Consider the following 13,645-nt stretch of genomic DNA (forward strand, 5'->3'; position numbering starts at 1 on the left):
AGAAAAGCTGTCCACTTGTTGCCGAAAAATTGACAACAAAGAAAATGAAGGCGATGTGTGAAAAAGAAACACCCTAAGCAGTTCGTAGATCGTGCCCCCTCAGCCGTGTATGAAATTACTTGCGGTAAAGCGTGGATAGGACAAACGGCAGGTGCGTCAATGAGAGGGAAAGCACGCGCTGTCTGTAAGAACTTCTTTTTCGGTCAACCTGGCTATTCATTGTGATAGATGCCTTTGTACTCCTGAACTTTAAAAGAAACGAAAATTCTGGGGAAGTTAAAAGACAAGATCTCGAAATAATCGTATGAGTCCTTCAACATCAAAATGCAAGGTGATGACAGAGGCATCATTGCCCCTACAGTTTATTTTACAGATAAATAATTTCATATCATGCTTCAAAAGCCCGATTGGGTGTAAAAATAGTTTGTGCATCAGTAAAAAGTCACTTGAAAGTTTACATTTGTGTAGTGTCTTACACTCTGCCCCTGACTCGAGGCGCGTATTGTCAAAAGGAACTTTGTGCCAACTAGTTCATCTGCCGCTACGAATCTGGAGTTCCACAGGAATCAGCATTGGGCCCACTATTTTTTCTCATTTACAATAATGTCATACCTGCTGAAAGTTCCTCTTCACTCAGATTCTTTGCAAACGATTGTGTAATTCATAAGTTAACATCAATATATCCAAACAAAGATACCTGTCCTTCTCATCCAAACAAGTCCACAATAACCTTTAGATACCTAACAAGGAAATAAATCAATCGACCAAAAAATATCATCCAAGTATTAAGGGGTTATTTTGAGCAAAGATCTCAACTCGAAGGATCATGTTAATCATGTGACTAGCAAGGCAAGTCGCTTATTTATTTATTTATTTATTTATTTGTTTGTTTGTTTATATTACCCTGAGGGCTAACCACATTAAGCTTCATACGACAAAATTTACATCTTGCACCTCCTAAGCTGCTTACACCTCATATCTTACATGTTTGGTTGCAATCAACTATTCGTGCATCAAATGAAACGCTTCACAAATTTACTTAATGAATGAAATAGACTCAATGCAAAGGCGGGCGGCTGCACTTATTTTTAAAGATTACTCTCGAGGCACAAGTGTCTCGAGGGTGAAAGAAAAAGTCGAGTTACCCCTACATTCTATGACAAGACATGTTTTGTGACTAACCTTCGTCCATTGCATTTACTACCTTCTAACTGGGCTTTGCGTGCATAAAGGAGCGGCTGTTGGAAAATGCCGAAATTTCGCGCTTGGGCAGTGGGCATGTTAAGAATAATTTATTTTGCCCTAATGGCTCACGTACACAGCCAGGGACGTTTTGAGGAAACAAGATTCTGATTCTCATAAGGCTATTTTCGAAAGTTTGTTTTAGACACCGAATTGCCAGAGTTTTCGTATTAACGAATTAGACGTAAGAAGACCCTTGTATATTACATATGATATTTCACGTACTATCAGCTTTACTTCATTCAATAGACTACTTCCATAAAGCCCTGCATGCAACGCGGCACGCGTTGCACTCTGGGAACTAGTTGGCCAGGGAGGAGAGCGGCATGATTTCGGTTTCGATCGGCACGTCGACTAGAGGTGACACTCAGAGCGTGGACTATTAACGGTCGTTATCTCATGCTTTCTGGTCCCCAGAACGTCATTTGTGGTCTCTAAACTAACCTAAATGGCCAGACCTCGAAGCTTTAGCACAAGCCCGAGACGTATAGCTTGTCTTAATGCATGCTTGTTGTATTTTTGTACTTGAGCCTTTCTATTAGCGTTTCGAGGTATGTGGACGAGCCAGTGCTGGGAATTTCGGCGCTGCGAAGCTCGGGGATCCTGCTTGTGTGCGAATAAGCAAGCTGTAGCAACCAATAAGTATACATACATCGAGCTCGCGCCTTTACATTAGTATTGTTGATCAGGAAGTTTGTTTCGTGCGTTTTTCTTATTACGCCTGAGTACGCGAGCTAAAGCTCGGAGGCGCCATTGAAAAGCTCCATTTGAACACACTTCTCATCTCTCATGTGTACTGCCCCACTGCACTGCACGAAGGGAAGTTTCCACCCGCTTGCATTCCACTAATGTATGCGCATAAAGGTAGCCTGCAAAACATAGGCACCATGCGTACATACAAACCGTTTTAAGAAAGCAAAAGTATAGCACTTGTGTGAAGATGTCGCACCGTTCGCCGGAAGTGGCGCCGGACGGGCATGAACCGCTATAGGTGCGTCAAACGAACGAAATTATTCAAAGCGAACTTGACGGTTGCTAATGGCTATAATATTTGTTATGTGTTTGCTTTCTTCCTGACTGAGTATGCCGAGGTAATTTCAGACACAACGTTCAGGCACAGATCTTGGGCGTCAGGAAAAGCTCGTCCAAAAAGGCCTACCGAGGAGAAGGGGACGCTTGTTAGGGCCTCCATCGTAGCAAGCCGATCTGAGTGTTTGCGAAAACTTAATCTTCTATCAGCATAAAATTTGAGTGTGAGACATTTGATGACAGAAGGAAGACATCACAGTAACTTTTATGCAGTAGTGAGTTCGTATTTATTGCGTTTCCTTCAAAGTTCATGCTCCAACGCTGGGCTCAACTTTGATAATCCTGTGGAGATGCGGCTTGCTTTTCGCCCAACGAAGTAACAAGGAGCCGACGTTTGGCAAACAAAACACGTGTAGGGCTCAAGGTGACCGAAGTTACGTTGCGGTTCACTGGTACTAGACGGGATTACTGACATTGAGCTCAAAGATGCACTCGTGGGGTGAGGTGACTAAGCCACGTCTTACCACGTTTGCATACGCACGCACAATATCCGGTGTTTCGGGAACCAAGGGAAGTGCCCCGGTCTTCGTTTTCTATCGCTCGAGAATGAGTCTATTGTACACTCGTAAAAAGTCAGATAATCGAAAACGCAATCAGCGCGTTCGGTCGCGGCGTGATAGCATGAGATGAACCTGGTCGCTCGAAACCGAAACTGAGTGGCCAACTAGTTCCCAGAGTGCACTGCGTGGTATTTCGCCGCGATGGGGCGCGTCGGTTTTGGAAGAAGTCTGTTGTGTGTTAATGGATGCCGACTAATACTGTCACAAGAAATATGTTAGTATAAAAAAGAAAAAAAGATGAAACTACCCAGCTTTGCACCTTGGAGTAAAGTTTAAAATATATCGTCTCTTCCAACGTACCGCTTTTAGATGACAAAACATTAAATAAAACTTGATCTTTATTGCATATTATAGAATGCACGAAAAGGTCTTCGTACGAAGAAAAGGAAACAAAAACATGATGTTAAAATTTGTACTTTTAAAGTTTCCTCTCGCATTCAAATTTTTTTCATTGAGGTATAGTGTACTTCTTGAGTTGGTATATGTAAGCTTTAATTCGATTTTAGGATTTATAAATGTGTTGCTAAACAGCCATGAAAGCTACACAAATGCGGTTTGTGAAGGTGATTTATATGGCCTGGGGTACATAATATATTAGGGTAATCGTCAAAGTAAGACAAATAATTAACTAAGATTTGTAAGCAAGCTTTTTATTTAGTGAGAATAAACGTAAGTTTTATAAGAAACTTGCTGAGGGTCATTGACAACCACTTGACCAGTGAATTTTAGAAATACTTTAATCCGGTGAGAAATGCGATAGTGCGCTTAAGTGACCATTTGTGCGTTACAGGAGGAAGTCTATGTGCTCTAAACTCGCCAAACACAAAGTTGGGGCGGACGTTAACGGAGCGCGCCGATTGCACTATTCCGACGATGATTTCGCGTTTTTTTCGCCGGCAGCCAATCAGCGCAGTCCGGGAACTTTCGGTTCCAACTTTGTGTCTGACGGGTTTAGGGCCCTAGGGATGCAAAAACGCGTATGATAAAATACGGAAAAACCTCGCGGGCACGTTTTCGATCTCCAGCATTGTGCCATTTGCTTAAGTGGTAACTTTTGTGTACTTTCGTGCTTTTCATGCGCTACTGATAGAGTTTCAATGGTACTCATGAAGGTTAAAATTGAAACCATATACTTATCTTCACTAATTAGAAATGTAGCAAAAAATTCTACGTAACTATTCTAGTTATAATGATGACTTACATCCTATATTGTCTCCTGGCCGTATAACTCATTTGCACAAACTGCATTCCTGTGCAATACACGGCTTTATATAAAACTCTCTGTAAAGCTTAAAAACATTGTATACTTTGCCATGGCATTGAAGTAACAAAAGTTGTCATAATTCAAGGCAGGTTAGTTATAGTCAGAGCGGCTAGGTTCTAAATTTTTAACGCAACTATTAAAAAAAGAGAAACAGATGCCAATTTTTATGTCCACTTGGCACTTCTATAGTAGTTGTAAAAACCATGTACAATTTTTCTTGTTGAGTGAAAAATAGCTCAGTCTGGCGAAGTACTGCGTGAACTGTGACCGTCGGCGAAATCTGAAAATCCGCCTTTGGTTCCTTCGTAGTAGAAACGAAACAAAACAATATATTAAAACGTGCACCAAGGACGCTCTTTTCAATTTCTGCCAGCAAATCTATCTTTCTTAAATATTTTTTTGAATCATGCCTTTTTTCTTGCATGATTTGAAATGAGTTCACCCGCTATTATACCTTTTTTCATGGCTCAATTAATATTGTATTGTTCAGGTAGCGTTGTAGGGACGTCTTTAGCGAATTCAGAAGTAAAACAAATCGTGAAATGTCAGCTCTTTGGTGAACAATATATGATAGCAGGACACCTTGAAGGCCCTGGTTATCACTGCTTCCTGGTCGGAACCAAACCTCACGTGATAGAAAATTGAATATTTAAAAAAGGGTTTGACTCCTCTCCTGAAAGCAGACATTTGTATGCTTGTTTTTTCTAAAAGTGTTGTTGAGCTGTATTGGTTATTAGTCATGCATTTTTAATTTAAATATTATTTACACATTTGTTGAATATTACGACATGTGCGGTATGAAATATTAATGGCAAGATTTATGCAATGATTTTCAGGTGAAAAGAATTAAGGTGTCTTGCCAAGCGTTTTTTTTTTAAGAAACAGAGAAGAGAAAAAAACTTATTCTAGCCCGAAGACGTCTGAAAAGATCACCATATGGGGAGACTGTGGAAAGCAAGAAATAGCTCATGGGACACCAAAATATTGTGAGCGAGTCTCGAACCTCCGCAATGTTGTAGGGTGGATTATCGGAATACTTATCCCATATATACCAGAAACGTAAGAGGAAGCATTAGTTAGAGTAGAAATACGTTCCAGTAGAAATTATTTGGCTTGTGGGTACCACTGCTCTTCGCAAGAGAGAAGGCATAAAGGTATACATTTATAGGTTTCATACATTTGAAATTTAGCCCACACAAACTGGTATTTATTCTGTATTGGTCATCGATACTACTACTTATGCAGTATAGTGTTAGGTGTCGCAAACCTAGTAAATGTACCTAGTCGGAAAGAAGGGTTTTGCTATATCGATTTGTGCCACAGAAATGTTATGTTACCATACTCTATTTCACCAATGGATTTGTGTCTTCTTTTTCGATGAACCTTTCTTTTATCTCTTAGCTTCCATGTGTTTCTTTTACTATACCCACATTATTGCCAATGTCTCATTTAGCGAATATATGGAGGACAACACTAAAACATAAGGGTTATATTCTATAACAAAAAGTTTCTTACCATCTAGTCCCGTGCTCACGATGCTGTCCTTAATAGTCGCCATCTTTTTGCTATATGAGGAATTAAACATTAGTAATATGTTATTCAACTACACTTTACTCGTATACTGTATCCTGCTTACGCGATTGTCGAGATAAAACTATGAAAGATTTAGTTTATTTTTAAACCGCATGATTATTTCATACGCAATAAGAGATCTGTTAACACTTCTTGACTCAAAATGTGCAGATAGAAACCTTTTTAAGGTGTTTGATAGTTTTGATTACAGTGAGCTGTACACAGTGAAAGGTGGAATATAAAGAGATTTTAGAGTAAAATGTTTGAAGATTTAACACCTCAGCAGGAAGCATATTGCCGATAACTTTAGCGGGGAAATGGAATTAGTGTATAATTATAAACAATAACAGATTTTCCCAATACGTTTAGCAGAAAAATTGCGTGCTGCACTTTTGCATTACACCTTATTTGAGCTTTTTTTGAGAAATCATAAGAATAAACACATTTTGTTTAAAAACTCTTCATCCAGTTAAAAACATGCCCCTTGACCCGTACCCGGTAGGGTCAAAACCAGGGGACCAGAGGATTGCGGAATACACAGGGCACGTTTAATTCAAATTATTTACCTCAAAGGCGTCTTTTGGGGACGCATTAATTGAGGGGCTGGGCAAAAGCACAAGATCCAATAAAAATAACATATAAACATAATATCTCTGGTCACAGCGGCACAAAAAAAACCGTTATGCTAAAACAGATTACGCGATATTTAGTTCTCAACTGGACATAAAAAATAACAAGGAAGACTACAAAGGGATTCACAAGCCATTCAAAATACACAAGTTCGCACAATTTCTTAAAATCTTAAGGATTTATGTTGATTGCAATTTTATCGGGCCGATTACTGCATTCTGAAATACGCAGTAATACAGGCAAATATAAGAAAGAATTGTTATGGGATTGGGTTTTCTGAAGCTTACACCAGTTATCTGTTCTGAAGGAAATATAATGGGAAGCATGACAGTAAGTATTTCTGAAGTGTGATGGTACCGTAGTACATTTTATGAAATAAACACATGCGGTTAATTCTACCTTCGTCTGGAGGCTAATGAAGTGAGATCAATGCTAGTTGTTTTAAGGCAGAGATACAACCTAAAGGCAAAAAATCGTTTTTGAGCTACCCAAACAAATGGCTCTTCCTGAATACCATGACTTTATTCTTCACGGTATGCATTTATCAGAGAGTTTTAGGGAACCGTTTTTGCACATCCGATACGGTACGATGGGCCCTCCGGTACGAACAGCGCATGCGCCTGCCTTCTGCGATCTTACCGTTATGCGCTGGTGGAACCGTAAGGCACGATCGGCACGACCAATGGCCGACATGGACAGTCGCGAATGGTTAGCAAAGCGGCGATTTCGCTGACGGAGAGAGCGTGCCGTGGCTCCAAACGTGAAGAAAATAAATCGTGGCAGTGCCTGACAGGAGCGTCATGTGTGACAGTAAGTCCATAAAGTTTGAGTCAGCAAATAAGAAAAAGAATAGAGAACAAAACGCAATAGAGCTTTTTCAATAGAAATAAATTGGTGTTTAGCGTAGCCAGGAATCGTCTGCTCGGTATCTCAGTGGATTAGAGCGTCGATTTCTTGGGCTCGTAGAGGACCGGTAGTGGAGAGTTCGAATCCCGCTGGCGCAAATACTTTTCCTTTTTTTTTTCATATTATAAGTTTTTTTTTTTTGTTCTTTTTATACAAACATTGGATGTGCATTTTGAGCCCTTGTCACCCGTTTTTTACAGCTGCTGTTATGACTGAGGATTATCTGTAGTGGCAACAGAGTGAGCAACAGCCTTCTGCACCAAGGCTCCGGATACTTTTTAGTTTAAAAATGTTGCATGAATTAAAATTTCTGTACAAATGCTAATCACATATATCCTATAAAAAGAGCCCTTTGAATATTGGGTGATAGTTTTAATAAGTGTACAGCAGTAAAGTTACAGGTTTTCCTTTATATGTTCTTCGTGGTCGTACCGTACACGGCGCAACGGTCGGTACGAGGGCGTACGACCGTGATCGTCTGCTATCTGTACCGTAAGAGAGCAACATGAGCGTTACATCTACCACCGTCCCTCCGCCTCCTCCTCGCAAGCAGTTTACAGCAGTAAACAACATCTTTCTACTTCGGGAGGTGCTAGGCGCTACTCCTTTTTCGCTCTAGCACTTTGGAATGACGCAGAGTTGAAAAAGAACTTCTCGTTGCGAGGAGCGAAGGAACGGATTGACCTCCTCATAAATAAAAATAGAGATTTGAGACGTACTGAAAGATACGTCATTCAAAAATATACACACTGTATGGAAAGAAAAACAGAAATGATTACATTCCTTCCTTATTTACCGAACTCCCAGAGTCCCTTATGAATATAGAATCCACTAGGGTACTAAAGAGGAAACTAAGGAGTTGGTGTCAAGCATCTGAGCTGTAGATATCGTAGCCTAACCGTTGGAGATGTTTCGTACTTTTATTTCATGGCTGCGTTAGTAGACTTGGCTATAAACACCTATATTTCATGCTCTAAAGTGTTCCTTTTTGTATTTATTTGTGCTGCTAATTTTGTGCTCCTTTCTTTTTTTTTTTTTGTGCTGCGGAGTGTTTTCTTTTTTTTTGTGTGTGTAACCACATGTATTCTAGTTGGTCGCCTGGCCCCAGATACAAGCAGAATGTGGCGTTTGTGGGCCAGCTTTTTATTTTGTATGAATTGCTCTGAAAATAAAAATTGAGTTAAATGGAAAATTTATAAGTATATTGAATTGAATTAACTTTGTACAAGAAAAATGACCGTATCAACCTGAGAAAGTGTGTATATTTTGGTTATTTTTGTATTTTCTTCGAGATTTAATATTTCCAGTTTTATTTGTCCATATCTTTCTTAACACTCGATCCTGCATTGGGCCTCGAGGGAACGAGACAGTATTGCTAGCAGACGACTTCGAAGGTTGATGATAAGCGCGCGCGAGCGTGTTCTTGTGCCAAATCGAGTTTGCTTTCGGCAACGTTTCAGCATATCAGGACGTGGTTGGTGTAAACATCATATTTGGTTGATGTAAAACACCAAAGCGTGCCCGCTGAGAACGCATGACTTATTAGAAAGCAAGCTACCATGTACGGTCGGGGAATTATTTTATTCGCCAAGTATATAAATCTGGTGAACTGAAAGAAAACAAACCCAAAATACGCTGGCACATCATTCGTAGTATTCGCACATCATTCCTGGTATCACAACTTTTTTGTTTACTCAAAAGCTACGCCAAGTTGAACGTCCTATGCCTTGCCGCCAACAAGCGCCTTCTCTTAGTGTATCGGTGCTCGGTGGCACCCGAAAGAAATGCGACTGACTCCGTGTCACGGCAAACCAAAAAGAATGTTTATTTCCTCGTGCTCCCGCACAAGTCACGGGCACCACGGCACGCGCGTGCGTGCCTCGCTTATAGAAAGCGGGAAGTTCAAAAGAGACTCACACCACACTTAGTGCGCAGACAGTCGTACAAAATCACTTTTTCTAAATTGTTTTCGCTGAATAGAGCCAACTCCAAGTCATGGTCAAAAAGATCGAGCACCATTGTTGTCGGAAAGCTCGTCTGCTTCTTTAGCAGACGAGCATTTTAGAACTTCGCTGTGCTAGGGGCGACACGCCGTGGTGCGCCAGGTTTTGTATTACGGAAGCGCATTCATTCCAGTAAAAAACGAGACGAACTCTATGTAGGTATACAATATTTTAGGTTCTCTATATATTTAGAGTGCGATCTTTATTTACATGAGTTTCTGCGATTTGTACAAACACGCTTAAATTTGTCTTTTCTCGATGAGGCGGATGCAGGTTTCCGTTGCCAGGGGCCGCGGCCTGTACCGATCGTCTGCTAGGGAGGCTGTAGTGAGGGTGGGCGCAACTCAAAACCTGGAGAGCGTTTGCAATTTAATGGCGGCGCCAGAGGGAGAGGATTCGAGAAAGGATATGCGCCAGTGTTGCCTGCACGAGAGCAGGCGCCCGCTCTGTTGCAACTCTGTTGCTCCATGCGCCTTTCCTCCTCTCGCCTCCCATTGCAAGCAACAAGCGCCTTGGCGCAGCCTCTCTCGCTTCCTTCTCGCTCCGAGAATTGCAAACGTCGAGCGGAGAAAGCAAAGTTGCCAGACAAGCAGCAACGTCCAAGATGGCGGAATTTACCATTTTTCGCGTTAAAAAAATACTTAACCTATCGCAACAAAACTGGTGGCTATGGAAAAGTAACCATTTATACCTTGTGTAAATTATTCAAGCACCTTAATGGGCTTTTATGACCCGAGTTAGGAAAGAAAACGACCCTTTGCCCCATAGACTCCCTTTGCCCCATAGACTCCCAGCAAAATTTAGCAATTAAATGGCGTCCATGTCTCGTGATCGCCGATCTAGCAGTTGCACCCACCCTCACTTGAGCCTCCCTATCGTCTGCTATCGTCTGCAAATATGGTTCCCCCAAAGCCGTTTCAGGGCACACGATCGGTCCACACGCCCGATCCAAGGTATCGATCGTTTTTGTTTATCGATCGTCTTTTGTTCCGGTTCCCTAAAACTCTCTATTGTCTCGAAATTTTAAGTAACTATTAAGAAAACCATAAATGAAAATGATGCAGAAACCTACATTGAAATTTCCGTGTTCTCCTGTGGTGTGACGTTAGAAAATGGTACATATGTTCAGGTTGCATATGATATTCTTAAACAGAGTATGTCGAGCGTTTCTTTGGTGAATGCCGGTGAATGAGCTTCCAAGCATTGTTTTCCCACAATCAAACATCTTGTAATCAGTTGGGAGCTTGGTTTACTGCCCACTTTGTAGCATTTCTCTTCTCACGCTTCAGTTTTACGAGTAGGGGCTCTTGGTTTTAAAAAGACGAGGAGAACGAAATTTACAGATTCAATACCTTCGCGATTTTTCGTTTCGAAATTTTCGCAGAACACTTAGAGCACTGGTACAGCTGTGTCTATCGGTGAACTGAGCCAATTTTGAGGGAATTCAGTACCCATCAATATATCCCTATCAAGATATCGTAACGTACGTCTAACCATAAAACTATCGAGTTACCCTTTTAAAGAGTAACTCCAGTGAATTCCAGAAAATGTCAGTTGATGGTTGATTATATATCCCGTGATGGTAATAATCGTGCGGTTATACGTAATTTCTTTCAAAAGAATTGTAATACGTTTTGGGCAATTTTTAGTCGAAGCGGACTCCAAACCGAAACCGTAACCTTGCCTGCGGCGGGCAACATTGCTCTTCTGTCGTCACCTACATCTCCAACCACCTGATACAAATCGTGACGTCACGTACCAGGCGGCCGGGCGAAGCTCGGCTCAAGGGCGAAAGATTCCGCTGCTATACGATCGGCAGTCTGCTAAACCGGACGACGCCTGTACTCCGCGGCCGCAGCTTGTGTTCTAGCCCAGAAAAAGGCAAGTTTTCCCAATGGTTTCATTTGAAAACATTAGTAGAAAGTGAAGTTCTGGAAACCACACGTGAATATGTCGCGACGGGCTTGTCGAAGTATATCGCGCTCAGCGTCGCAGACTGACTTTCTCGCACGCGACGGACACTCCGACGATAACGCATGCTCGTTTGGGAGCACACAAAAGCATGCGCGTTCCACGAATCACGTGGTCAACGATGAGCGCGCTGCTAGCGCAGGCTGTCGGCTTGGCTTAAAAATTCACAAAACAAGCAAACAAATATTCCCGAGAGCCTTGAGCATGACGTAGGCAGCGCAGGGTAGGCTGCTACGACACGGTGGTATTAACTGCGCTGCCGGCTTCGTCGCTCCTCACCCACTAGGATTAGCAGATTTTGGTAATTTCGCGCACCTGAAACTTGGTTTGCCAGTTTCATCATCTTTTAGGCAGAATTAGATAGAAATATTTATATCTGGCATGTGCTCTTTTTAGGGGATTCTAAAGATAATTACATCGTTTTTCTTAATATGTAAAATCAACTGAAGTTATCTTTTAAGTATTTACCCGGTTGCTTTCTTTTGAACGAATTAAAACTTAGAAGTTAAATAATCTTGATATAGATGCCATATAATACTTGCATGTTGTAGTTTAGGTGGTAGTATTGTTTTGTAGTTGAGTCCTTTTGTTGCAACACGGGCTAGACGTGAGCTCCGCTTTAACAGACCTACTGATTTCAGTGTGCTTGCATGAGGTTGTCGATATGATGACTACACGATAATGATTCTGAAATATGACTATCCAAGCATTCGTGAACCAACGTCACTGGATCAACTCGGTTATGAGACTGAACATAAAGCTGCTTCCACGAGCAGTTCCACCTCTCCACCTTTTTGGGTTATTGCGTGCTCTATGGAGTAGAGAGCTTTCGAAGCGAACCAGTTAGACGGCGCATTACCGCACTCTATTGCGGACACACAGGAGCTAATACAGCAGCGACGGCAGAATATTGAAATGTACGAAGTCACTCAGCGGCCTAACTAAGACGGAATGGTGGTGATCAAGGTGTTTGATCAAAAAATTCAGCTGCCTGAGCGAACCGCAGAAGTAGCAGTTGCGGCAGCCCACAGGCTCAAGGTTAAAGGAAGCCAAAGCAACTACATTATTGGTGATGTTCAGAGAACAAAGAAGAGATATCCGCACTCAGAAGCGAGTGGCTCAGAGATGAAAAGCTGTACAATAACGAGAACTTAACAAGGAGAAATATGATCCCGATGTGAAACACTGAGAACTGCGCTAAACAAAAGTCAGCACGTTTGTATGGAACAAGAAAGGAAATACTATTTTCGTACACCAGAAGGAAGCTGCAGCTGCAATTCACATCGAAGTGGAAATATCCATAAACAAAATGAGTCAACGACGGAAGGTACGATCGTGCCATTAAAAGAATAATATGAAAACACAAAACGCGCCTCAGGAAAAAACTCAGGTGGAATAAAGCTAAAACTATTTGCAAAGGCATTGTGATCAACTTATGATGCTGTTGTCCAAAAAATAGCTTTCCTCGATGAGTTCTTTTTACGTAACATCAATATGGAAGAAACGTGTAATACGTTCTCCCTATATAGTTTTCGTGCCTATCTACCGTTGCCTATCGGAAGGAAATGGTCGTTTGATAATCATGTTTGTTAATGATAATTATTTATCAATACCAGAAACATTTGAAATTTTATTGTATGCTGAACCATGCGTTCTATTCATCCACAAAACCGCATGTTTTTACATTGTTCTTGATTTATATTGGTGAACTAGCTCAAAGGGAAAGATGGTCATTTAGTAAATGTTCGGCCTTTATAGTAAATTTAGCAATAACTAATATTTGTACTCGCTGGTGATATGAATACTTGTTATAAATGAGGCTAAATTCGGAGTCGATTTATTTAAAAACTTTCTATTATTTTTCGACTTGAAATGTACTACACGACCTTATGAGGGAAGAATCTTATGATAAGATTACTATAGCATGCAAATATGATATAGCTACCAAAATAAGTAACTTGGAAATATTATCTGGAGTGATAAGAGCAGAGGTAGCAGGTCAATATTTGATATCTTTAGTGTTATGAGGTGACACTCAAGCAGATAACAGATCTTTAGCTGATCGATTTTTGATAACAGAAAATCGATCAGCTAAATTGGACTTAAAATTAAATTTTATGAATATTTCAAGACCACACGACTTATAATATCATAAAATACATGTTTCAAAACATAATTATAATGAAAATTTTATTTCCATTAGTTATGATCGGGAACCCAAGTAAAAAAGCTGTAAAGCTCAGCTTGACAAGTCCTTGGGCCCCTAAAATATTGAGCGGCGAGCGCAGAAAAAAGAACTCTCATCGAAAACAACGCACAGAAGAACAAACTAAGGTATAAAAAACATCATACTCCTAAAAAAACGAAAAAACACATCGCATACTTAGCAAAAATCGTGAACACGAATA

At 40.9% G+C, this 13,645-nt stretch overlaps 1 protein-coding gene across 1 annotated transcript in view; it reads right to left on the reverse strand.

The window, feature by feature from the left end:
* The window catches only part of LOC115322494, a 150,543-nt gene that overhangs the window by 67,503 nt on the left and 69,395 nt on the right, over positions 1-13,645 (reverse strand). The window contains exon 9 of the mRNA XM_042293718.1: positions 5,671-5,720. Within this exon, the coding sequence (XP_042149652.1) occupies positions 5,671-5,720 (50 nt within the window). The remainder of the gene's footprint in view (positions 1-5,670; positions 5,721-13,645) is intronic.

This window comes from Ixodes scapularis, unplaced genomic scaffold (assembly GCF_016920785.2).
Source record: "Ixodes scapularis isolate PalLabHiFi unplaced genomic scaffold, ASM1692078v2 PGA_scaffold4__175_contigs__length_147842914, whole genome shotgun sequence".
Taxonomy (NCBI): domain Eukaryota; kingdom Metazoa; phylum Arthropoda; class Arachnida; order Ixodida; family Ixodidae; genus Ixodes; species Ixodes scapularis.